At 42.9% G+C, this 24,550-nt stretch overlaps 1 protein-coding gene across 1 annotated transcript in view; it reads left to right on the top strand.

Annotated features, from left to right (window-relative positions):
• Positions 1-24,550, top strand: part of fstl5 (follistatin-like 5) — a 302,534-nt gene that overhangs the window by 214,109 nt on the left and 63,875 nt on the right. The window contains exons 6-7 of the mRNA XM_084331655.1: positions 2,774-2,940; positions 10,257-10,377. Coding sequence (XP_084187781.1) covers positions 2,774-2,940; positions 10,257-10,377 — 288 coding nt within the window. The remainder of the gene's footprint in view (positions 1-2,773; positions 2,941-10,256; positions 10,378-24,550) is intronic.

The following is a 24,550-nucleotide window of genomic DNA, read 5'->3' on the forward strand; positions in this document are numbered from 1 at the left end:
ACACACACACACACACACACACACACACACACACACACACACACACACACACACACACGATAGAATACTGAATAGTTCAGCCTATTCCATGCTGTAGGAATTGCCGGAACTATACCGTAGCTGTAAGTCCACACGAAGACCAGCTTGAACGACATAATGTGCATCACAGTGTTTTATTACAGATTACCTTATGTATTTGTTGTATGCACCTAATTCTCCATTAATTTACAAAATGCACTTAATGTGCTGAGTCATTACACAGCCTCATTGAACATAACCATAAAAGAAACAGCATCTGCAGCCATGCCACCACGCCTCTGCAGCAGCAGAAGCTCTGCTAATCCAGACTCTGTCCAGTATAGAGTCACATTGTTCAGGGGCTACAGCAGTTATCTTGATTCATCCAGTTGATCCAAATGTAGGGAAGTGTAGTGCATTTTGAAATATGAAGTCTGTCTTCAACAGTGTTTCACTCCCTGTCCAACCCATTCGCTCGGATTAGATTGATTTTGATTGATGCTATTACGTTTCTTTGCAAAGAACTTGAAATACAAAAACTCTTACAAAGTAGTTAAAGGACCCTTAGCCCTATTTACAGGGGTGTAAAGTACTTGAGTAATTGTACTTCATTACAATACTTAAGTACTGTTTTGGGGGATTTGTACTTATTATTATTATACGTATTATTAGGTTTGTATACTTGTACTTTTACGCAATTACATTTCAGAGAAAAAAAACATACTTTTTACTCCTTAATGCAGACCTACAAATTACAAAGTACAAATCTTGCAGGTCCAACTATTTTAATTAGTATATTTGTTTCTCTGGCCAAACTAACGTTAACGTTATTAATCCTGCGGCCACACTTTATTTAAAAACAGCCAATCAAATCCCCATCAATGGAAAATGAACCCGCACATACCCATGCTGATTGGACCTTGTGCAAGACTAAAAAGCGGGGATCTTTGATTAAACACCATCAGAAGAATAGACAATCAGATTGACAAGCTACAGAAGATGGCCACAAACGATAGTACGAGTGATGAAGAGGACGAAACGGAACATTTCATTGCCCCGGAATAAAAACAAGTTTTTACTTTTACTTTTTAGTACTTACGTACATTTAAAAGTAGAAACGTTTTGACTTTTACTCAAGTGTGTTTTTAGCCAGATACTCTGACTTTTACTTGAGTACGATTTTGAGACGGTACCCATACTTTCACTTAAGTATAATTTCTGGGTACTTTTTGCACCCCTGCCCTTAGCTCTATTTACAACTGGCCAGTGATGCTGTCGATCAGCATAGTCCTTTCTCAGCACAATGCACGCATCCACAGCTCCGCGCTCCGGTCTGTAAATAAACGTTGAAAGCTACAGATGCAGCTGTTAAAAATCGCACCTCTACTGCAAGGGCGCAGCGTCGTTAACACCTTGTTAACAGCACTGCCAGGTTAATGGTGCATGATTACCGCAGTAGCAGTGCGGAGCCGAGTCCTAAGAGCTGCATCTGTACTTTTTGTGCACTGTACTGTACTGGTTTCAATGTTCATTTGAGGGATTGTACAGATTGTAGCGTAGGCCCCATTGACTTGGTTGTGAGGCTAACTAGACGGAGCTGCAGGGTAGGAAGAGCAGCATGGACAATATTGTCACAAGGAAAGATGAAATTACATACCTGGGTTCCATCCTAGAGGCAAATCTTTCCTGTGACAAAATGGCAACCAATGTAATAATGAAAGTCAGAGCAGCATGGGGGGGGGGGGGGTACAGGGTGGCGGATGCATAGATTCACAGTACAGTACAATATAGTAATATAAAATATAATAATAATAAAGTACTATAAAAAGTAATAAATAAAGTAATATAAATATAAAATAGTAATATAAAAAGGACAAACACAAGATAGACCAGTGTTATGAGTCTCTAGTGCAAAGAATCAAGATAGAACTAAGATAGTTGTTGATGTGAGTCTCTAGTTCTCATGTCCCGAGTTGAGACAGTGATAACTCTAGCAGCAGAACCAGCCGCTCTGGCCGCCCGAGCCCTTTATTGTAGAGCCTGATGGCTGCCGGTATAAAGGACCGGCCCAGGCGGTTTGTGGTGTGTCGGGGGGGGATGAGTCTTAGGCTGAACGTGCTCTTCATTCTGGCCAGCTCCTCGTAGAGGGGGTGAGAGGGGTTCTCCAGGATGGCTTCTAGCTTTGTCCTCATCCTCCTGTCAGCCACCACCTCTAGATTATCCAGCTCACCACCCACTACTGAGCTAGCCTTCTTCACCAGCTTGTTCAGCTTGCTGGAGACCCTCGAGTTGATGTTGCCCCCCCCCCCCCCCCCCCAGCACACCACAGCAAAAAAGAGGACGCTGGCTACAACCGACTGGTAGAACGATAGCAGCAGTCGGCTGCACACGTCGAACGACCTGAGCCTCCTCAGGAAGAACAGCCTACTCTGTCCCTTCCTGTAGAGGGCCTCAGTGTTGTCCGACCAGTCCTTTATTTTTGTTCATGTGAACTCCAAGAAACTTGTAGGACTCCACCATTTCTACCTCCTCCCCTCCAATGATTATGGGAGAAGGGGGACCCTTCCTACCTCTCCGATAGTCCACCACCAGCTCCTTTGTCTTGCTGACGTTGAGTTGGAGCTGGTTACTGTCCGACCATCCTACGAAGCTCTCCACCAGTGTAATACAAAAGTTTGAAGCAAAGTAATCCTTGTGTTAGCGAGGCCTGTCTAATTGGTGGTCTCTTTCTTTTCTGTCATTTCTCTGCCAACAGAGGTGTACATGTTCACCCTCCCAGATGATCAGAAACTGAGTGTCACCACGGTAACGGTTGGCCAGAGTGCCGTCTTGACTTGCGCAATCACAGGGGAGCAAAGACCTCCGATATTGTGGAAGCGCAACAATCAGGTTCTCAACACCTTGGATCTCGAGGACATCAATGTAAGTGTGACACACACACACACACACACACACACACACACACACACACACACACACACACACACACACACACACACACACACACACACACACAATTAATTACTTTTCGTTCTCGGTCTCCTCCTTCACGTTGTACCTCTGTGACCTTTTCTTGTTAACGTTGTACTTGTCAGTGTGGGAATGCCTTAGAATCCATCTATATACGAATATAGTGAATTGTACTTCATGAGAGCTGTTGTGTTTTGTCCATCGGCCACTTCAGAATCTCATCTATAGCGAACATTCTAAACAACCTTTGTCTATTGGGAATAATGTAATGTAGTAATGTATCGAATGTGACAGAAAAAAAAGCCAGCGAATAGAGCCCCTCAGTGCCTGTCAATGGCTATAGCCTCTGATGAAAATGAAGATTATTCACAATAATTCTGCTGTGCAACCTGGAAACCTACAGTTCTCATAACTGATCAAATTGTCAGAAAGAAAAAGAAGCTCTTGTCTCATAAGTTACAATTCACAATATTGTTTTGGGAGGATTATAATTCCATTGCTGACATCTTCCAACACCTCAGTTTCACTTGTCCATAGACATGCACTTCTTGAAAACGTAACCAAGGGGGCAACTATTGCCTTTTGCTCTGTTGTATTTTTGACAGTAATCCAGTGGGTCAGGTTGTGTTGACATGTCCGTGTTTAGAGACTGCTCTGAGGGACAGCGTTCTCTGAGGGGAGATTAAGAGGGATATCAATGGGTTCAGCTCTAGAGGAAATGCCCATTTTTACAATGCACTGAGAGGGTGCCAGTGTGTGCGTGCGTGCGTGCCAGTGTGCGTCTCCACTACAGCCCCAGACTGCTTCTGTGTCGCTTTCATCCACATCAAATGAGCAGGGACACTTGGATAGCTTGGTACAGGAAAGCCATATCTCCCTAGCACCCCACACCCCCCCCCCCTCCCCCCACCCATCTGGCCCCCAACCACCACTACCACTCTCCGTCCGCCTGCCCTGTCAGAGCTGACCGAGATCTGTGTGAGACTCTTGTGCATAATTAAGTCAACACTGTCGCAGTAGATAAAGAGAGATCCAGCGAAGCCGCTAATGTAACATTAAATGTTTGATGACCCTTAAAAGGGGTAAGAGGCGTCCAGCTGTCGCCAGTCATCATTGGCACGTCACCCGACGTTTAACCAGCGCCTTTTGTGATGTATGATTCCCTTAGAGAATATCCTGAAAACCTGTTACAGGTGGTTGTGGGGAGTGGGGACTGGTGTTTGAAAAGTAAAAGCTATTGTGTAGAGGTTGTTTAATGTCACAGGCATATCTCACCACTAGAGAGTGTACTCAGTAGAGCACAAATGTCCGCCACTACACTATACTCGCTACTGAATGTGTATTTACATTATCAGCCAACTTTCATCAAGTGCAAATGGGAAATGGTGTTATTTGTTTCAAAATATTTCCCCCCAATGAATGAAGCTCTGAAATGCATTCAGCTCTCTCTCTCCACAGCATCAGCTGCTAGTTTGGCCACTAAAGGCCAAGATGAACTAGCAAATAAATGAACCACCAAACGCACATTACTCTGGAGCGGAACACATCCAAATAGTGTGGTACTGTATGTTGGCATATGTTGATGTAGCTTTGATGCAGTCCCTGGCTTTCATTGAGATTGATGCTCCTTCACCAGACACTAGCTGTTTGGTCATCCTCATTGGTCTGCAGAAACAATTAAAGTTGTGTCAAGATTGGATTACCAGAATTGCAATGACTATAATCATGAGTAGCCTATGTACAATGAAGCAAAATATGAGATTGCAATGCCCCTTACCTACACCAGTTCGATATGCAGATTTGTTTGGATGTCTATAATGACTTAGCTACCAAACATGGCATGTGGCCTAATAATGTTGTTATACAACAATATTATAACAACAATAATATTAGCATAGTGATTCCTTGTAATACTATACCAAGTCAGAGTATTCCTCAAAAAAGTACCAATGAAGGTCTTGTTGGGTCAAGTTCCACTTTGATCTTTGCTGTGATTTTTCAAGGTCTGTTTTACTTTATTTTCTTATTTTCTTCTTGACGGTACATCAGCTGTGTTTGTTTCATCTCCTGATATCGCCTGAAGACATATCGCAATCCAGATCTCTTTCTCAGCTCCACATAGCATAACTTATTTCACCATCCAGCATTATGAGAGCGGACACATTGAGGCAATCGTGTAACTAGATTAAATTCTGTATCATCCGAGGAATGCAAAAACCCAACTCCTTTCTTTTCTGAGAAAATACAGAATGATCAGAGGGCTCTGGTGTCGTGAGGAGACAGGAGGGAAGATCCGCAGGGGATTGTGATCAGAATGTGTGTGTTACAGTGTGGTTACAGAGTAGGCGGGCTTAACCAGCACCCAACATTTGATCATTTTTAATTGGCCCAATTTTGGGACTCACAAATACGTCAGTAGGAGGCCTGGTGTTTTCTCGGTTAGGGTCAGGTTACGTTTCTGAAAAAATTGTGGTTGACGTTTTCAGGGTACTGTTTTTGTTAAAGCCCCAAAACATTCAGAAATGTTCTGACCAACAACATTTTGAGTATAAGAAAGTGTTGCAGGTGCATGAAGAGGGACTCTATCCCAAATGTTATCTACAGGGATAATCCAGTGTGAGCTTGCTAACTTTTATCTCTGAGTCTGGGAGCGGTCAGATATGTTTCTGTTGATGTCTAAACAACGTGAGTTTGCAACCTTTGGATGTGAACAGATTGCTTGAAAATCCGATGGACTGAACATCCAATCCCACAGGCAAGTGAATCAAGAACATTCGGAGAAAGGCTAATGCCTTGTGACCATTTGTGTGCGAGGCAGGGTTTCAGCTTTTGGGCTAACTGGACCATGCAGAAGTAGTACAGATGGAATGTCAGCAACACACCAACTCCGGCTTAATACAGATTTATTTCTCACTCCGTCTTTTAGCCAAGCCCGAGTATGGCTCCTCATAAGGAGGAGGGGGTGGGGGGGGTGGTGGATTTCATCAGCACCTGGCGTCTGCAGACTCAATGTGAATTGCTGTGCACCCAATTTCTGTATAATTGTGGGCTGTTAATATTTGTGAGACTCCAGTGCCAACCCCAATTAAGAGTTGCATCCTTATGAATAGGGGATGGGGGTGTCTACAGTCTAATCTATTATGTCCTACCCATTTAGATTGTGGTTATTTTGGAGATCTCTGTCAACATACCGACTTGTTGAATTGCACATTAATCCCTATGGTGTGCTGGTATTATGGAGTTGAATAGAGCCTGTCTCCATTTTGACAAAGCAGCTTACTATAATTCTGGGATTTTGACAGTTGCTGGGCGTTGCATCATCATCCAGGTCTGTTAGCATTAGGATTCTCCAGAGGGGACAAGCCAGATAAAGACACAGGGATGTGTTGAAGTTCTGAAAGTAGTCTTATATTGGTATCCAGCTCCTAGTCAGGGCCGTCTAGAGGCATGTCCTAATAGGCATGTCATAGGCATGTCCTTCTATAGGCATGCATATGTATTAAGGCTGACCTCAACTAAGGATTTGTATAGTCGACTTTGATTGGCCGAAATTTGTCGATAATCGACTGATAGTCGACTGCATTCGACTAAGAGGTAGGCAGTCGACTATGGTTCCTTTCGATCGATTAGTCGACTATTCTACTAATCGGGGTCAGCCCTAATATGTATGTATCTATGTATGTATGTATGTCTGTGGGTATGCATGTATGAATCTGTGAGTTAGTGTATGCATGTACAGTATCTATGTAGGTACATCAATGTGTGTGTCTATATACTGTATATGTATGTTTTTTATGTGGACCCCAGGGAGAGTAGTTGTTGCCTTGGTAACAACTAATCGGGATCCACATAAACAATACAACAATGTCCAGAGCAGAGGCCAGAGACTTGCCCAGAATGGTAAGGAAGCAGGAAGAAGACGATGCATCTCAGCGCTATCCTTCCTTATCTTGACTGTCACTACTGTATAAGTGTTTATCCCCTACAGCATGCCGTGCCTTGTGCTAGTCAGTATCACATTAATCACTGTAGTGGAGGACGTGTGTGTGATGTTTAATGTATGTGATAATCCATAAGACCTACACGTGGTGCCGTCCAATATACACCACTGAAACTGAGGTTGTGCACAAAGCATGGGGTGACTTTAATTGGATGTCATTAACGCAGCCTATCTCCTTGTATCCTATGTGTCGTAGCTCTTAATCTGGTGATTTAACTAATATTCAAAATGTTTCACCTTTGCTTATCTCCCCAACAGATACCACCCCAGGTAGGTTTTGCTGTACAGACCGACACTGCTTCAGAATAGTGTGCATCATTCATGAAAATGCCCCAAAAGTTAAAAAGGCTGTTCACACCTGGCATCAAGATCCTATCACAAGTGGCCAGCTCTTTAGTACGTCTGTTCACACCTGGCATCAAGATCCTATCACAAGTGGCCAGCTCTTTAGTACGTCTGTTCACACCTGGCATCAAGATCCTATCACAAGTGGCCAGCTCTTTAGTATGTCTGTTCACAGCTGGCATCAAGATCCTATCACAAGTGGCCAGCTCTTTAGTATGTCTGTTCACACCTGGCATCAAGATCCTATCACAAGTGGCCAGCTCTTTAGTACGTCTGTTCACACCTGGCATCAAGATCCTATCACAAGTGGCCAGCTCTAAGTTTGTCTGTTCACACCTGGCATTATAATGTAATATATAATGGGCCTTGAGTGACCACTCGTGATCAGATCTTGCTTCCCGCTTCAATATGCAAATAATGTATCATACATCTACATTAGGCTACTAAAGACACATGTGAATTAGATACTATGCGCATGCAGTGTTCTATTACAATTTACAATGTTACTGTGAAATTATTTTAATTTAGAGAGACCACACAACGTTTTTTTAAATGCTTCCCGACAGTGAGAATGGAGGGGCATCACACTAAATTGCCTGCTGGCCAGTTATGATTTTCATTATAATGTTATGCACTGCTCGTCTTGATCCCCCCTTTCTCAATTGATCAACTACCTTCACGTTTGAAATTAATAAGGAGGTGAGATGATCCGCGCACAACAGTGCCATTTAGGCACGCATAGGTGTGGGCTATCCACTCATTATTCTCCTTCCATATTATCCATATTCCATATTCTCACTGTGGATATTAGTCTACACCTCAACTTTCACCTGCATTCTACATGAATTTAGCTTTTCCGTTACCAGAAAGATGTGACGATATGGAAAAGGCACAGATAATAAAACCATTCTCCAGGCAACACCAAAATACGGATACAACTTGTATTTCCAAGCAATAGGACGACCAGCGAGTGTCTCTCTCCATCGATGACAGCTGGAAAAGTGATTTGCTTTTAAGGCACAACTTCAGCTACATGAATCTCAACCTGACAGCTTTATTCTGTGTTATATTAACAATTGGCAAAATAACTTAATTTATGTTATTAGCATGTTAACAGCATTAGAAAACATAATATAAGCCCTACCAGAATTCGGGGGGGGGGGGGGGGGACCAGAAGGCTGACATGAAAGCCTGACCATTACCTGAGGTCGAGCATCCAATGAGATGACGACACCTCAGTGGACAACAAGCTCTGTGACCGATCCTATTCAAAAAGGACGTGCGACCATTTTGTTCTTCAAGTGCTATAGCCCGTCTGCCAATACATTTCTACCTGCCCTTGCCTGTTCCGCCGCCGTGGCTACAACCCGTGTAGTGTGTGGCGGCAGAGCTGGGAGGACACCGGCCTAGGTGATAGGTGAGGTGATGTGTGGGGGGGTGGGGTAGGGGAGGGGAGGGGCGGTGAATGAGGGTACGATATGTCAACAGCCTGCAGTGCACCTCGTTCCACCCTCTGAGTTTCATTTCTCCCCACATTCATTTTTCATTTAAAAAGGTGGCACAATATGCTCTCAGCCCATATCAGAGGCACACGGCCCCCGCCCCACACTGATATACAAGCTGAACACCCCCGTGAACATGACGGCTGACTTTCATAGCTGTCTGGAGGTGTATAGAGGCGGAAGACATTATGCCGGCGATGCGACCGGAAGTGGCGATGCAGATTGGACTGCGCAAAAACCTGTGTTTGAACTAAAACCACGTCACGATCTTAAACGCGTTTAAACTACGAACCGATCATTAGAACGAGATGTTCTATTAGTGTAAGTGGGTATGGAGATAGATTTGGGAGAAAGAACTCGAAAATAATTTAGAGGACAGCGGATTCCGTACTCATGGACACGCAGAGGAACAAAGTCAGCAGCAGAAATGAACACGCTCAGCAGCTTAAACTCTGTCGAGTCTGTTATGCTAATGAAGGCCAAGTGCTGAAACGTCTTTACTGCGACCTGTGCTTTACAAAGCATGGAAACCCGCTGTATCCGTTTAGGCTAATATGAATATTAATACTCTGGAGAAATAGAAGAATGACTTGAGAGAGTGAATGTACTGTAGCAGGTGTGGCCCTTACAAGGTCAACAATATTGACCTTTTTGCCATATGATTTCACCAACACACCAACAATTGACTCGTTAGCTTTTGGGGCTTTGATCTCTGTGCTAGAGAGAATAATTTATGCTTGTGTTTTTCTTCGTTTCTTCGTTCAGCACCCTTGTTTTGTGTTTGTCAGCTTAATAATCATAGCACGGCATGAAATAATTGTGTCTCAGTTTGCTCTTCAACAACACGCATCACAAATGGATTTTGCCTTAATTACAGTCTCTGTTTGGCTTTAAAAGGCCATGTGAGCGTTCGAGTGAAACAGGTTTTGTGATTTTGAGCGGCGTGCATGTTTACATCTCACATTCTGTCCTTTTCAGTGGCAGTCACTCAACGTGAAATTTGACATGCTCGTTCTCAGAAACAGTCATATTTCCTGGGAATGACGCGTTTTATTCAGCAGGAGATGACTTGTCTACCTCTTTCTGTTTTAAATGTATGTTCAAATTTGGGTACATTCTCTACACTTTATTCTTTGTAGTCCTTTTCTGTTACATCCCAGCACCCTCTTATTATTGTTCTTTGTTTGCACAGACTTGCTTGGCCTTTTAATTGAGGAGAAATTCACAATTTCCTGCACAACGTACCTTTGTTGACCATCCCTAAAGCTTTCATTTTCTGCTATGGAACATGCTTATCCTCACATCTCCAAACCGCGGCCCCTTTGCATTCACATTCAAGTGGTTGCATTATCAGTGCTGATCAACCTGTGCCAATAGTGGCGGTCAAAGTCATCCTGACAATACCCCTCTCTCTTCTCTAGGACTTTGGGGACGACGGCTCCTTATATATCACCAAGGTCACCACGACGCACATGGGAAACTACAGCTGCTATGCCGACGGGTATGAACAGCTCTCGCAGATGCACACTCTCCAGGTGAACGGTAAGAGGTTGCCTGCACACACACGTACACAGAAACACACTTACACACTTACACACTTACACACACGCACGCACGCACGCACGCGCGCACGCACACACACACACACACACACACACACACACACACACACACACACACACACACACACACACACACACACACACACACACACACACACACACACACACACACACACACACACACACACACACACACACACACACACACACACACACACACACACACACACACACACACACACACACACACACACACACACACACACACACACACACACACACACACACACACACACACACACACACACACACACACACACACACACACACACACACACACACACACACACACACACACACACACACACACACACACACACACACACACACACACACACACACACACACACACACACACACACACACACACACACACACACACACACACACACACACACACACACACACACACACACACACACACACACACACACACACACACACACACACACACACACACACACACACACACACACACACACACACACACACACACACACACACACACACACACACACACACACACACACACACACACACACACACACACACACACACACACACACACACACACACACACACACACACACACACACACACACACACACACACACACACACACACACACACACACACACACACACACACACACACACACACACACACACACACACACACACACACACACACACACACACACACACACACACACACACACACACACACACACACACACACACACACACACACACACACACACACACACACACACACACACACTGTGGGACCAGATTGGCCATTTACCAATTTCCTGTTAGCAAAATCTCACTATCAAGCTGTGTTAATCGCACCTGAGGCTACACTTGGCTGTTTGGACATGCCAGTCGATATTCAGCATAGAAGGGAAGAAACTCAGAAAGGCTTATCGGAAATATCGTTTTTTTTATTATCAGAAAACCCTGAAAGGATAGAGAACGTGTTTGAGGTGGTTTAGTGTGTTGTTGTTGTTATGGTGATTGTTTTTGTTCAATAGCATTTGTTCATGTTAGATATTTTAGATAGCTCATGGCATGATAGCCCCTGAGAGGGTTTCGACAGTTTTTTCTCCTGAGCTGTTGAGGATTTGAAAAGACAGTTTCTGTCAAAGGTCAAACGTTGGCACTGATCTGAGGGGATGCCAACAAGATGGAGAAACTGAGAACTAGCTTGGACACATTGAACGTGGTGGCAGGGACGTTGTGGACAATGTCAACCATCCCTTACACATGATACGCCGATCAGAGATGGCCACCGAGGGTTACCGGAGGTCCTTCATACCTACTGCCAGCAAGGCACTTAACCCCCAGCTGCTCCAGGGGAGTTGCTCAGTGGCCAACAGTGTCAGGCTGTGGTTGTACAGGGCAGCTCCCAGGTGTGATGGAACTGTGTGAATGTGAAGCAGGGTGTTGCTGAAAAAGAGCGTCCGTACTCAGAGAACCTGCCCCGGTTAAATAAAGGTAAAAAAAAATATATAATAATAATGCATCGATCCTAATGTGACGATTCAACTGCATCGATTTGAAAATGTTTGAATCGATTATAATAGATTATATATATTTTATATATTTTTTTTTCTTTTGTATTTAAAAAAAATATGTATTGTTTATATTGACCTATAGTCCATTCATGCTGAGTGAATCAGTTCCCCCAGCCACATTTGTGTATACATTTCTTTGGGGGAATTAACTGATAGAAAATGAATCCAATCGAATCGTGGTCAAAGATTTCATGATGCATTGAATCGTTGCCTGAAGAATCGTAGTCAAATTGAATCGTTTTGAGGTTGCATCGTTACACCCCTAATAATACATATATATATATATATATATATATATATATATATATATATATATATATATATATATATATATATATATATATATATATATATATATATATATATATATATATATATATATATCTATCCATCCATCCATCCATCCATCCATCCATCCATCTATCCATCTATCCATCTATCCATCTATCCATCTATCTATCTATCTATCTATCTATCTATCTATCTATCTATCTATCTATCTATCTATCTATCTATCTATCTATCTATCTATCTATCTATCTATCTATCTATCTATCTATCTATCTATCTATCTATCTATCTATCTATCTATCTATCTATCTATCTATCTATCTATCTATCTATCTATCTATCTATCTATCTTTCTGATCAGAATAGATGTGATTCGGCACGGTGGTGTAGTGGTTAACACTCACAGCAAGAAGGTCCAGGGTTCGATTCCCGCTTGGGGACCAGGTTTCCATGATGCCAGGTACCCAGGTGGGGTATCTCCCAGGCCTTTCTGTGTGGAGTTTGCATGTTCTCCCCGTGCTCGCACGGGTTTCCCCCCCGATAAGATAAACCCAATGGAAAAACATGCACAACAACAGATCGCTAACGCTGTGGCGTCCTTGACGAAGACGGACAGGAGCACTTGGATTGGTCCGCGGGGCGTGGCTCACGTTGACGCCTTATCTGCTCTCGGCTGCCCATCGGGGGAAGGACGACGGGATGGGTTAGGCACAGAGACTCTATCGCATCAGCGACTGAGGAAAGACAATGCGTGTGTGGTGTGTGTGTGTGTATCCCGGTGTGTGTGTGCCGCTCCAATTGCATGTCCAGTTTGTTGCATGCTGATTAAAGACCCCCTAAAGAGGTCCTGCATTATTAGTGGGCAAGGCACTCGCCACCAGTGTGGAGACGCTAGGATTCGCGTGTTCGAATCCAGCTCTCCACATTGTTTTCAGTTTAGCTGGTCGTCCGCAGTAATACACATTGGCCGTATTACGGGGAGGGAAACTGAAGGGTGGGGATCGGGCGTTGTGAACAAGCGACTCCTACAAGTCGGTTGGTGCGCCTGCGCAGTAGAATCAGGAAGTGTCGGGGGCAGCGTGAGCCTCCCACGCGTTACTCCTCGACACTGAGAGATCGAGCTGCGCAGGTGAAAAGATGCGACTGCTGTTACCTCAAGTACCGGAGGGGACTTGTGCTATGTATGACTTAGTCCACATTGCAGCCGGCTTGTGGGAGGCAAGAAACAGCGTTCGTGACAGGGGAGGGTTGAATTGGATGATACGAAATTGGGATGGGAGAAAATATAGAAAAATGGGAGAAAAAGTGGATAAAAAAAAAAAAAGAGGTCCTGCATTATTATTATGAATGGCTTTACTCTTTCATAGCCTCAACAATATCCCCTCAGTTTTGATGATAACAATACAACTGAGCTGCTCATCCCATCTGGTCTGATGATGCCGGCAGTTACTATGCAGTTATTAGGCAGTTATTAGGCAGTTACTAGGCAGTTATTAGGCAGTTATGAGGCAGTTACTAGACAGTTACTAGGCAGTTACTAGGCAGTTATTAGGCAGTTATGAGGCAGTTATTAGGCAGTTACTAGACAGTTACTAGGCAGTTACTAGGCAGTTATTAGGCAGTTATTAGGCAGTTGTTAATCAGTTATTAGGCAGTTACTAGACAGTTACTAGGCAGTTACTAGGCAGTTACTAGGCAGTTACTAGGCAGTTATGAGGCAGTTATGAGGCAGTTATTAGGCAGTTACTAGACAGTTACTAGGCAGTTACTAGGCAGTTACTAGGCAGTTATTAGGCAGTTACTAGGCAGTTATTAGGACGTTACTAGGTAGTTACTAGGCAGTTATTAGGCAGTTACTGGTCAATTCAGAATCAGCATCACACACCAAATTCACCAAATGCCGAGATGGTACAGGAATTTGTCTCTGTGACAAAGGTGCTAAGACATGGCACCAACCTACAGTACATGTGTCACAATATGACACACACACAGGGAATAGATATTGCATAATGATAGATATTTAATAATGAATGCGTAGGAAATAAGAGCCCATCTTCTGTGGATTCAAGCAGCTCTCTGGATGACTTGATGCTTGTTGCTGATACCATCATTGGCATATATCAGTAGGCTGAGCTTAGATGATGTATGGTGGCCGGGGGGAACATACAATTATGTTTGAGGATGAACTGATTTTGTCATTGGAAGAAGTTGTTATGTTCCCCCCGGCCCTGCCCTCTTCCCCGCTCGTGTTCCTGGACTTATCTCTGCACCTCACCTCCCCTCTCCTTCTCTTGGACAATTCCCCTCACATCCTCCACCCATTCATGGTCCTCTTTCTCCACCTGCTGGACAAATACCCTCACTACCCCTGGGACTTGTCGTTCACTTGTGTCTAGTTAAAATATCTATGTTTCTCCCCATCTTGTTGTCCCTCCCTGTGTGCCTGTTATCCTTTGTGTTCCATTGTCTGTTTTAGGTATTATTCTTGGTCTTCTTGTGTTGTTATTTAGTCTTGTACCCCAGTTTGTTCAGTCTGTTCCTATCCCAGGTGTGTCTCATTTCCAATCAACCCTCATGTGTCAATCAGTCTGTGTATATTAGTCCTGTCTGCCCCCTTCCCTGTGTCGGTTCATTATCCTGTTTCCTGTCATATTCGTGGAGTTGGATGTTCCTGTACTTTTGCTGTCGTTGCTGTTTTTTCCTGGTCCCCTCGTGTTTAGTATAGTGTTTTTGTTTTTGTGCCTCGTTCTTCTTCCAGCATTTTGCCTACTCTCTTTACTCTTCTGTAACTGTTTTTTAGGGATTGCAGACTTATTGCTACTTGATGACATTGCCCACCTCAAATTAGCAGGCAGGCGGATAAATAATAACAAAGTAGCGTAACGTTTGCTACACAGTGAAACTGTGAAGTACTGTAGCTCAGAGAAATTCAAAGGCAGAGCGAGGCTGCAGATGCAACAAGTGGTCTAATAGTACTTCCAGCCATGCAGGTCCCCATTGTATCATTATCTCCTGTTCAGGGTTTACTACAGCTCTCAGAGTTAATGTGAGTGGGAATATCCATTCATTATGCTATTTCTATGATTTCAGTTGTGAAGGAAAATGATGAGTGATCAGTATTTGCATTGGACCAGTTTGCTTGTGTTAATTTGGGAAATCTACAAACTAGAATGACCCTCATAGAGATGCAACACTCGCATTACAGCAAACTTTGATCTGTTAATCCATTTATGACGAATAACAGGTACACAATTATAATTGTGTAGACTGAGTACACCCACCTGGAGTCACTAAGTTGGAAATCCTGCTGCCATCTTGGTCCCTCCTATCCCCAGCCAATAAATTGGTAAATGGTGCATTTATATAGCGCTTTTATCCAAAGCACTTTATGATTTTGTTCCTCACATTCACCCACACATTCACACACCGACGGCAGAGGCAACCATGTAAGGTGCCAACCTGCTCATCGGGAGCAGTTAGGGGTTTCTTGCTCAAGGACACTTTGACACGCTGTCCGATTACCAGACGGCCTTTTTAACCTCTGAGCCACTGTCGCCCCAATAGTCTAAGTCAACCTATCCGAAAAGTTGTGTCCAAACTGGATAGGAAATGTGAAAGTTATTGCTGTGATGGACAATACATTGATGGACAACACATTGATGGACAACACATTGATGGACAACACATTGATAGTCAACACATTGATAGTCAACACATTGATGAACAACACATTGATGGACAACACATTGATGGACAATACATTGATGGACAATACATTGATGACAACACATTGATGGACAACACATTGATGGACAGCATGTTGATGACAACACATTGATGGACAACACACTGATGGACACATTGATGGACACATTGATGGACAACAGATTGATGGACAACACGTTGATAACAACACACTGATGGACAACACATTGATGGACAACACACTGATGGACCCATTGATGGACACATTGATGGACAACACGTTGATGACAACACATTGATGGACAATACATTGATGGACACATTGATGGACAAGACACTGATGGACAACACATTGATGGACAACACACTGATGGACATATTGATGGACACATTGATGGACAACCCGTTGATGACAACACATTGATGGACCACACACTGATTGACACATTGATGGACAACACATTGATGACAACACATTGATGGACCACACACTGATGGACACATTGATGGACAACACGTTGATGACAACACATTGATGGACAACACATTGATGGACAATACATTGGTGCACAAAATAGGTTGGATCTTTCACCAAATCTGTGTAACAAATGGTATCAACCCAAAAACCGCAGCACCAACTTATGAGACATAATTGAGCATGGTAATTGCTATCATTAGTCATAGATATAATGTACCAATATTTTAACTCCAAATGTTTATAATTTGAATAGGCGAGATTCACAGTGGAAGGTGGAAACTTTGTGCAGTCTTTTTATTTTCCACCACACTACAGAAGGTTAACTGTTCACTACCAAACTACAGAAGGTTAAGTTTTCACTACCACACTACAGAGTAACCTTTTATAGTGTGGCAGTGAAAGGGTTAAATTAATATTGTGTACATCATTTTTTTTAAGAAAAACAATCTGAGACAAATGGTGAACATTGATGAACAATACATTGATGTACAACACATTGATGTACAACACATTGATGAACACATTGATGAACACAAGTATGGACACATTGATGACAACACATTGATGACAACACATTGATGACAATATATTGATGGACAACACATTGATGACAACACATTGATGAGCTAGCTAGACAACAAGGTTAAAACAAACCAAAGCTCATATATTTGAGTACCTATTTGAAGCTTAACTTCCCTTGATTCCCTATGATGTGGCGAGGGAATAACCTGATATTAGAATCTATATTCAGCGTCATCTGAGTTTATTTGTATTTAGATCTACTGATTTGTTTTCTGGCTCGTCCTTCTAATTCGTTGTTCCTCTCCTCATTGCTATTTGACCGTGTTGACGTGCTGCAGTGTCAATTCAGACAGACAAAGTCTACAATATTTTTACTTTGTAACGGATGCTCAGAAATCTATTAACATTTTCCGGCAGGTTTTAATGTCAGTTTTATGCTCATTTTATGACTATGTCTATTTTATGTCTACATTACTGCTTTGAAGCACTTTGGACTGAAAATCGTGTATGAAATGTGCTGTACAAATAAAGTTTATTATTAGTATTATTATTCCAGTTACTTTTGTAATAAAACAGTTACTTTCCACCTTTGTGTATATGTACTAACCTGCTCCAAGGACAGGTACTGCAAAGTAGCTACCATTAGCTAAAATACTGGGGTACAACACGACAGGCATGCAATATAATTGTGGTTGTACAGTATTTGTCCTTGTAAAAAATTAATAAAACCTAAAACCCTTATGTCCAAACAAACCTTCATTGTACTGGATCAGTGTTCCATATATCTTAATCGCAGTGTGAGAGAACTCTGCTTGTGACTTTGATTGAAGTCACAATTAGATAAAGATGTTTACATGATTTAATCACTACTTCTGTACTCTAGTATCAGCATTGCATGTAGGGATGTAGTGTGATTAGAACGGTGAACAATTCGGAGTGGCGCTCTTGACTGTGGGTTTGTGGGGAAGCTGACGTTGGGGGTCGACTGTTCATGTACTGCACGTGTGCAGATTGCAGTACACTGTATGTGTCACAAATGTTGAAATATTTCTTTAATACTATTGCTTGAAGCTTAGTTGACGTAATGCTGTAGAATTTACTCACAGCAAGAGACATTTTCATTTAGAAATACCCACTGGGATTCCAGATGATGTGCTATTATGCTCAGAATACTGTCCTACAGTAGGCTATGTGCCACAAAACAAGGTTTTTCTCATTCCCTTCCTCCAAGACAACAAAACTGTGAAAAACAAAAAGACATCTCTTGGAGCCAGACAATAGCCTATATGCTGAAACGATGCAGTGCACCCACACATTACTCATGCTGACATTGGCCTGTTCCCTCAAGCTACTGTATAGCTGCTTATTAATTTCGGCCTCGGTTTCTTCCTTTATGAAGAACGTTTACTCCTTGCTTGTTTGATATTTGTCGGCCATGTTCTTTGGGCTAGCATGTTCTGGCCTCTTCATGGGTGGCCCGACCTAGCTGGGAGAACAGCTCTGGTGAAAGAGTATCCACACGTCAGAGGACAGATTTGGTCATGGTCTGTGTGTCTGTGTGTGGGGGCGGGGGGGTCTTGGGTACTGTCTACTTGGTTACCTCAGGGGTTATGACCAGCATGTATATTTAGAGGGGCCAGCAAGTTCAATTTGACAGGTCCACTAGGCTTAGCTGGATATTGCCCCACAGTGTGATGGCACAGTGGTCTCCTGCCGTGTGTGTGTGTGTGTGTGTGTGTGTGTGTGTGTGTGTGTGTGCGTGTGTGTGTGTGTGTGTGTGTGTGTGTGTGTGTGTGTGTGTGTGTGTGTGTGTGTGTGTGTGTGTGTGTGTGTGTGTGCGTGTGCGTGCACATGCCTGTATGTGTCCACTCCGTATGTGTCTGTGCCCACTCATCCTCCAGAGCGAGGCTGCTGATGGGAGCCTTGCTGAGTGATTGACGGCAGGCTGGGGAGCTTCATGATGGCGCTGTCAGCCCTGCTGTTGCACACGCTCCCACCCTCAGCACAGCACCACATCACAATACAACCTCCAGATAGAGGAATGTCGTCTGAATTGAGTGGTTTTGAGTGGAAAAACCTCACCAACCGACTCGACTGCTTCCCTTCATTCCCGCGTTCGTCCAGGCAAAGGAAATGGTCATTTAAACAGGAATTTAGTTAACAAGCGGTGTGGTGTGCGGGTGGTCGGTTGAGGCGTTTACTGGAGCATATTAAGGAGGCATCAAATCTTTATTCATGGTTAATACGTCCTTTGGGAACCATTTAAATGAACGGATGCAGAGTGGTACATTAATTGGGAGTGGAGATGTGGACTTCAAAGGTCTAAAAGATGTCATCATACTGTATCTGCCATCTTTATTAGAAGAGAATATTGTCTGACTTTTGCTTAGCTAATTGCAACATCATAAAGGCGTATTTCAGCAGCAATATTTTTTTTGGTAATGCTTCCAAAGGCATAATTCGTATCTTTCATATCCATTTCAAAAGATGACATTGTTGAGCTTTAATAGAAATGGACACGGATTCCATATTCATATCAGTTGGAATTTAGTGGTATGATGTTAATCGTTTCCGTTTCAACTTCAAGTGCATAGGCTGATTCACCCAACCTCCAATTAGTAGTAAATAGAGCTTGTCACAAACGCATATCAATTATCCTAAATCTGATTAAGAAGTAAGTAAATTCATTTTCAACTTCATTCAGTTTAACACTCAATTCCCCGCAATGGTCCATGTGGCTTCCACACTAACTCAGAACCGCCTTTGTTCTGTAAATGGTAAATGGCTGGCATTTATCCGTTGTGTGTCGCGCTAACCCTTCCAGAAGCTTTGTGGCCCGGGCTTGAACTTTCCATAAATGTGTCTCCATGAATCCATTTAGTTAGATCCAACACTGAATGTATCTTGTGATTATTATCAATTTTCGATGACGATGACAACAACTATTAGCATTAGTTATTTCCTGGTTGATGTGATTCCGGACGTGATGTCACACGAATCCCACGCACTCAGCCAATAGACAATTTGTTTTATTAGTAGGCAGCTGTAATCCTGTCTCTTGAGTCCCTGCGTTCATCATTGTAGTCATCACGTCTGTCCCCACTCCCGAACACACTGACTCTGCTTGGGGCGATAAAGCGCCCTCTAGTGACCAGCCACCACTGCTCTAAACATTGATACGAATGTCATTGTATTCTCAGCGACGTGGCTGCAGGTCATTCAGCAGAAAGGTTCCACCCAGTTGTATGTTTAAAAACATCACGTTATTAATGCAGAAACGTGTGGACCAGGTACTGTAGTCTGTACCTAATATCAGATATCCATTGTCCATACCAATATTGGTTACCAGATATCATATAACCACAGATATCCTTGATGTAATTTACCTTAAATTCTTAAATGACCCAAACAGTAGCTTACATAGTTGTCATATAATAAACATATTTGATTTTACACTTACTGTATGTCACCGTTTACATGTACCTATAATGGATTAGAATATAAATATAAACATCAAGTCAAAATCAGTCATAAGCTGGTATAATGATTGAGTTTTAACTCCAAAACTGTAATGACTGTAACCTGATGAGACGGTCCCTAGAAGCTTCTAATGAACACAGTGGTGGAATGGCCCTGGTAGATCAGCACTCTAATTATGAGACTCTTGATAGATGTGGGACCGAGCCTCCTCCTCGCCATCAATTTGTCTCACTTCCACAAGCCCACTGTGGTCACTATGGGGTCCAGGGTGCTTTCATTCCTTCAACCCCAAAATAATCTCCAGTATGGTGGGAACACTGAGATAATCCCCTTCTGTCATCGCAGTCACCAGAACCAAAATACACCACCATCTTCATTGTATGTTTAATCACGCCTAGTTTCTGTTCTTAGACAGGGAAGTATACTGATCCGAGTAGTATTTGGTCAAGTCACCCTCTGTGGTTCTCTCCGGATGGTGTGTTGGCAGTCAGGAAGGGCCCCTTCAGGCTGACTCCAGACCCTGTGGTGCCTTGGTGAGCAGATGGCCATGGCACCACTCTCCACTCACTTTCCACTACCCCAGTGCCCACAGGAGTTGCCACTCTTCTCTTCATACTGTATGCCACCCTTCTCTTCATACTGTATGCCACCCTTCTCTTCATACTGTATGAGACCCTTCTCTCCATACTGTATGTCACCCTTCTCTTCATACTGTATGCCACCCTTCTCTTCATACTGTATGCGACCCTTCTCTTCATACTGTATGCCACGCTTCTCTTCATACTGTATGCCACACTTCTCTTCATACTGTATGCCACACTTCTCTTCATACTGTATGCAACCCTTCTCTCCATACTGTATATCACCCTTCTCCTCATACTGTATGCCACACTTCTCTTCATGCAACCCTTCTCTCCATACTGTATATCACCCTTCTCTTCATACTGTATGCCACACTTCTCTTCATACTGTATATCACCCTTCTCCTCATACTGTATGCCACACTTCTCTTCATACTGTATGCCACCCTTCTCTTCATACTGTATGAGACCCTTCTCTCCATACTGTATGTCACCCTTCTCTTCATACTGTATGCCACCCTTCTCTTCATACTGTATGCGACCCTTCTCTTCATACTGTATGCCACGCTTCTCTTCATACTGTATGCCACACTTCTCTTCATACTGTATGCCACACTTCTCTTCATACTGTATGCAACCCTTCTCTCCATACTGTATATCACCCTTCTCCTCATACTGTATGCCACACTTCTCTTCATGCAACCCTTCTCTCCATACTGTATATCACCCTTCTCTTCATACTGTATGCCACACTTCTATTCATACTGTATGTCACCCTTCTCTTCATACTGCATGCCACACTTCTCTTCATACTGTATGCCACACTTCTCTTCATACTGCATGCCACACTTCTCTTCATACTGTATGCCACACTTCTCTTCATACTGTATGCCACCCTTCTCTTCATACTGTATGCCACACTTCTCTTCATACTATATGCCACACTTCTCTTCATACTGTATGCCACACTTCTCTTCATACTGTATGCCACACTTCTCTTCATACTGTATGCCACACTTCTCTTCATACTGTATGCCACACTTCTCTTCATACTGTATGCCACACTTCTCTTCATACTGTATGCAACCCTTCTCTTCATACTGTATGCCACACTTCTCTTCATACTGTATGCCACACTTCTCTTCATACTATATGCCACACTTCTCTTCATACTGTATGCCACACTTCTCTTCATACTGTATGCCACACTTCTCTTCATACTGTATGCCACACTTCTCTTCATACTGTATGCCACACTTCTCTTCATACTGTATGCCACACTTCTCTTCATACTGTATGCCACACTTCTCTTCATACTGTATGCCACACTTCTCTTCATACTGTATGTCACCCTTCTCTTCATACTGTATGCCACCCTTCTCTTCATACTGTATGCCACCCTTCTCTTCATACTGTATGCCACCCTTCTCTTCATACTGTATGCCACACTTCTCTTCATACTGTATGCCACACTTCTCTTCATACTGTATGCCACACTTCTCTTCATACTGTATGCCACACTTCTCTTCATACTGTATGCCACACTTCTCTTCATACTGTATGCCACACTTCTCTTCATACTGTATGCCACACTTCTCTTCATACTGTATGCCACCCTTCTCTTCATACTGTATGCCACACTTCTCATCATACTGTATGCCAGCAACACAGAGGCTTCCATCTTCGTCTGCCTTTGTACCACAGTTATATATTTTCGATTGGGTAAATAGAGTAGGACACTGAGCCCAGAACAAGATGGCAAGATAAAGAGGTTTGATGTCCCCACTTAAACTACTGCCAGGCTGTCATCCTTAAATGTGACGTGTAAATGTGTAAATGCTGTCATGGAGAGATGCATTCTATATTATTTTATGGTAGCTCTGGAAAATAACTGCATTGGCATTAATTAAGTTGATTAATTCTATATTCTATTTATGATAGCTGTGTAAACTAACACTTGTGTGGGAGCCTGGGAGAGTATCTTCAGAGGGGAGTTGTCCTTGTCACAGTAATGTTGAGGATGAGCTTTATTTTTTCTTTAAAGGATTATTCAAATGTGTTCTTTTGATATTTTCTGAGCTGTGCAGCGCAAGGTGCTAGTAAGAATAGCGCTGCTGTACTAAACTCAGAGAAGAACTCAGGCAATAAAAAATGCATTTGTGTTTTTTATTGTTTCATGAATCATCTATGGGGAATGGTTTCTATTTGTTTTTAGTCTTTCACCATAGTGTGACTGCATTGCATGGTCTAGATATATATAAAGTAAACTTAAGAAACCTTCTGGCGATCTCTGAGTGCTTTTTGTTTTCTCCAAGGCCCATAGTGTGGCATTATGTTAAGAATAATCCTATTGTAACAGTCTTTGAAAATATGGTCTAAAAGCTGGGAAACGATGGATGGCAACAGGCCTCTCTGCTCATGTATTCCAGTCACCTCTTCTCCCCTCCATTATAGATGATTCGTTTGATATATGGAAAATAAGTGGTATAGTAACTTGTCCCCTTACTGGAGGTCAATTTTCAAAACACTGTCAGTCTTTCAAATAGAAATTCAGATCCTATGATAGCTTTTTTTGACATAGGAGGGGGAAACATTGAATGAATGAATGGATTTTATTTGGGTGTTTGGCCATCCCAGCACGGCCCATCACTTACGGGATTATTTAGACACAAACACATATATATTTATATATAAAAGAATGAGTTCAGAGAGAGAGAGAGAGAGAGAGAGAGAGAGAGAGAGAGAGAGAGAGAGAGAGAGAGAGAGAGAGAGGGAGAGAGGGAGAGAGGGAGAGAGAGAGAGAGAGAGGATTTTTTATACATATATTTGGGTATGGACATAATTGTATGATACCCCCTACTGTGCATCAGTCACATTTCCTTCTGTTCCAGGCCTTATGGATATAGTTGGATATTGCAAATATGTGGTTATCAAATAGTAATTTAATGATGTTGCCGTCTTGGAGTGGGGTTCACTCTCTCACCAGGCTCACAGTAATGACAGAGCTTCTGATCTTCCTCAGTTCCAGCGTGCCGCCCTGTTTCAATACGTAATGATCCCGGAAACAGAGTGTGTACAAAGAGATCGCTGCCTCTTGGATAGATCATACACAACTAATTTATCACATTCATACACCATTTTAAACAAGCAATATGTTCGTAATCTAGGTTTGTGACAGATTTCCTCGATACATTTAATTGTATACTTCATCATGACAAGTTCCCTGTATGTAGAGATACTCAAACCTGTGCTCCTGAATTGCTGATGCCCATTCACCTCCAGCTGAGAGATCCACCCTAAAGACTTTGCTCGCCTCTCTGTCAATCGGTAGATCAAGCGTTCGATTCCGGAAGTTCACCATATTCGCCAATCTCTCTGGGACTAGATGACAAAACGTGTTAGATTAAGATCTGAGACACCTGAGACAGCTGAGACATCTGAGACAACTGAGACACCTAAG

This window comes from Notolepis coatsorum, assembly GCF_963971535.1.
Source record: "Notolepis coatsorum genome assembly, chromosome: 16".
Classification (NCBI taxonomy): Eukaryota; Metazoa; Chordata; class Actinopteri; order Aulopiformes; family Paralepididae; genus Notolepis; species Notolepis coatsorum.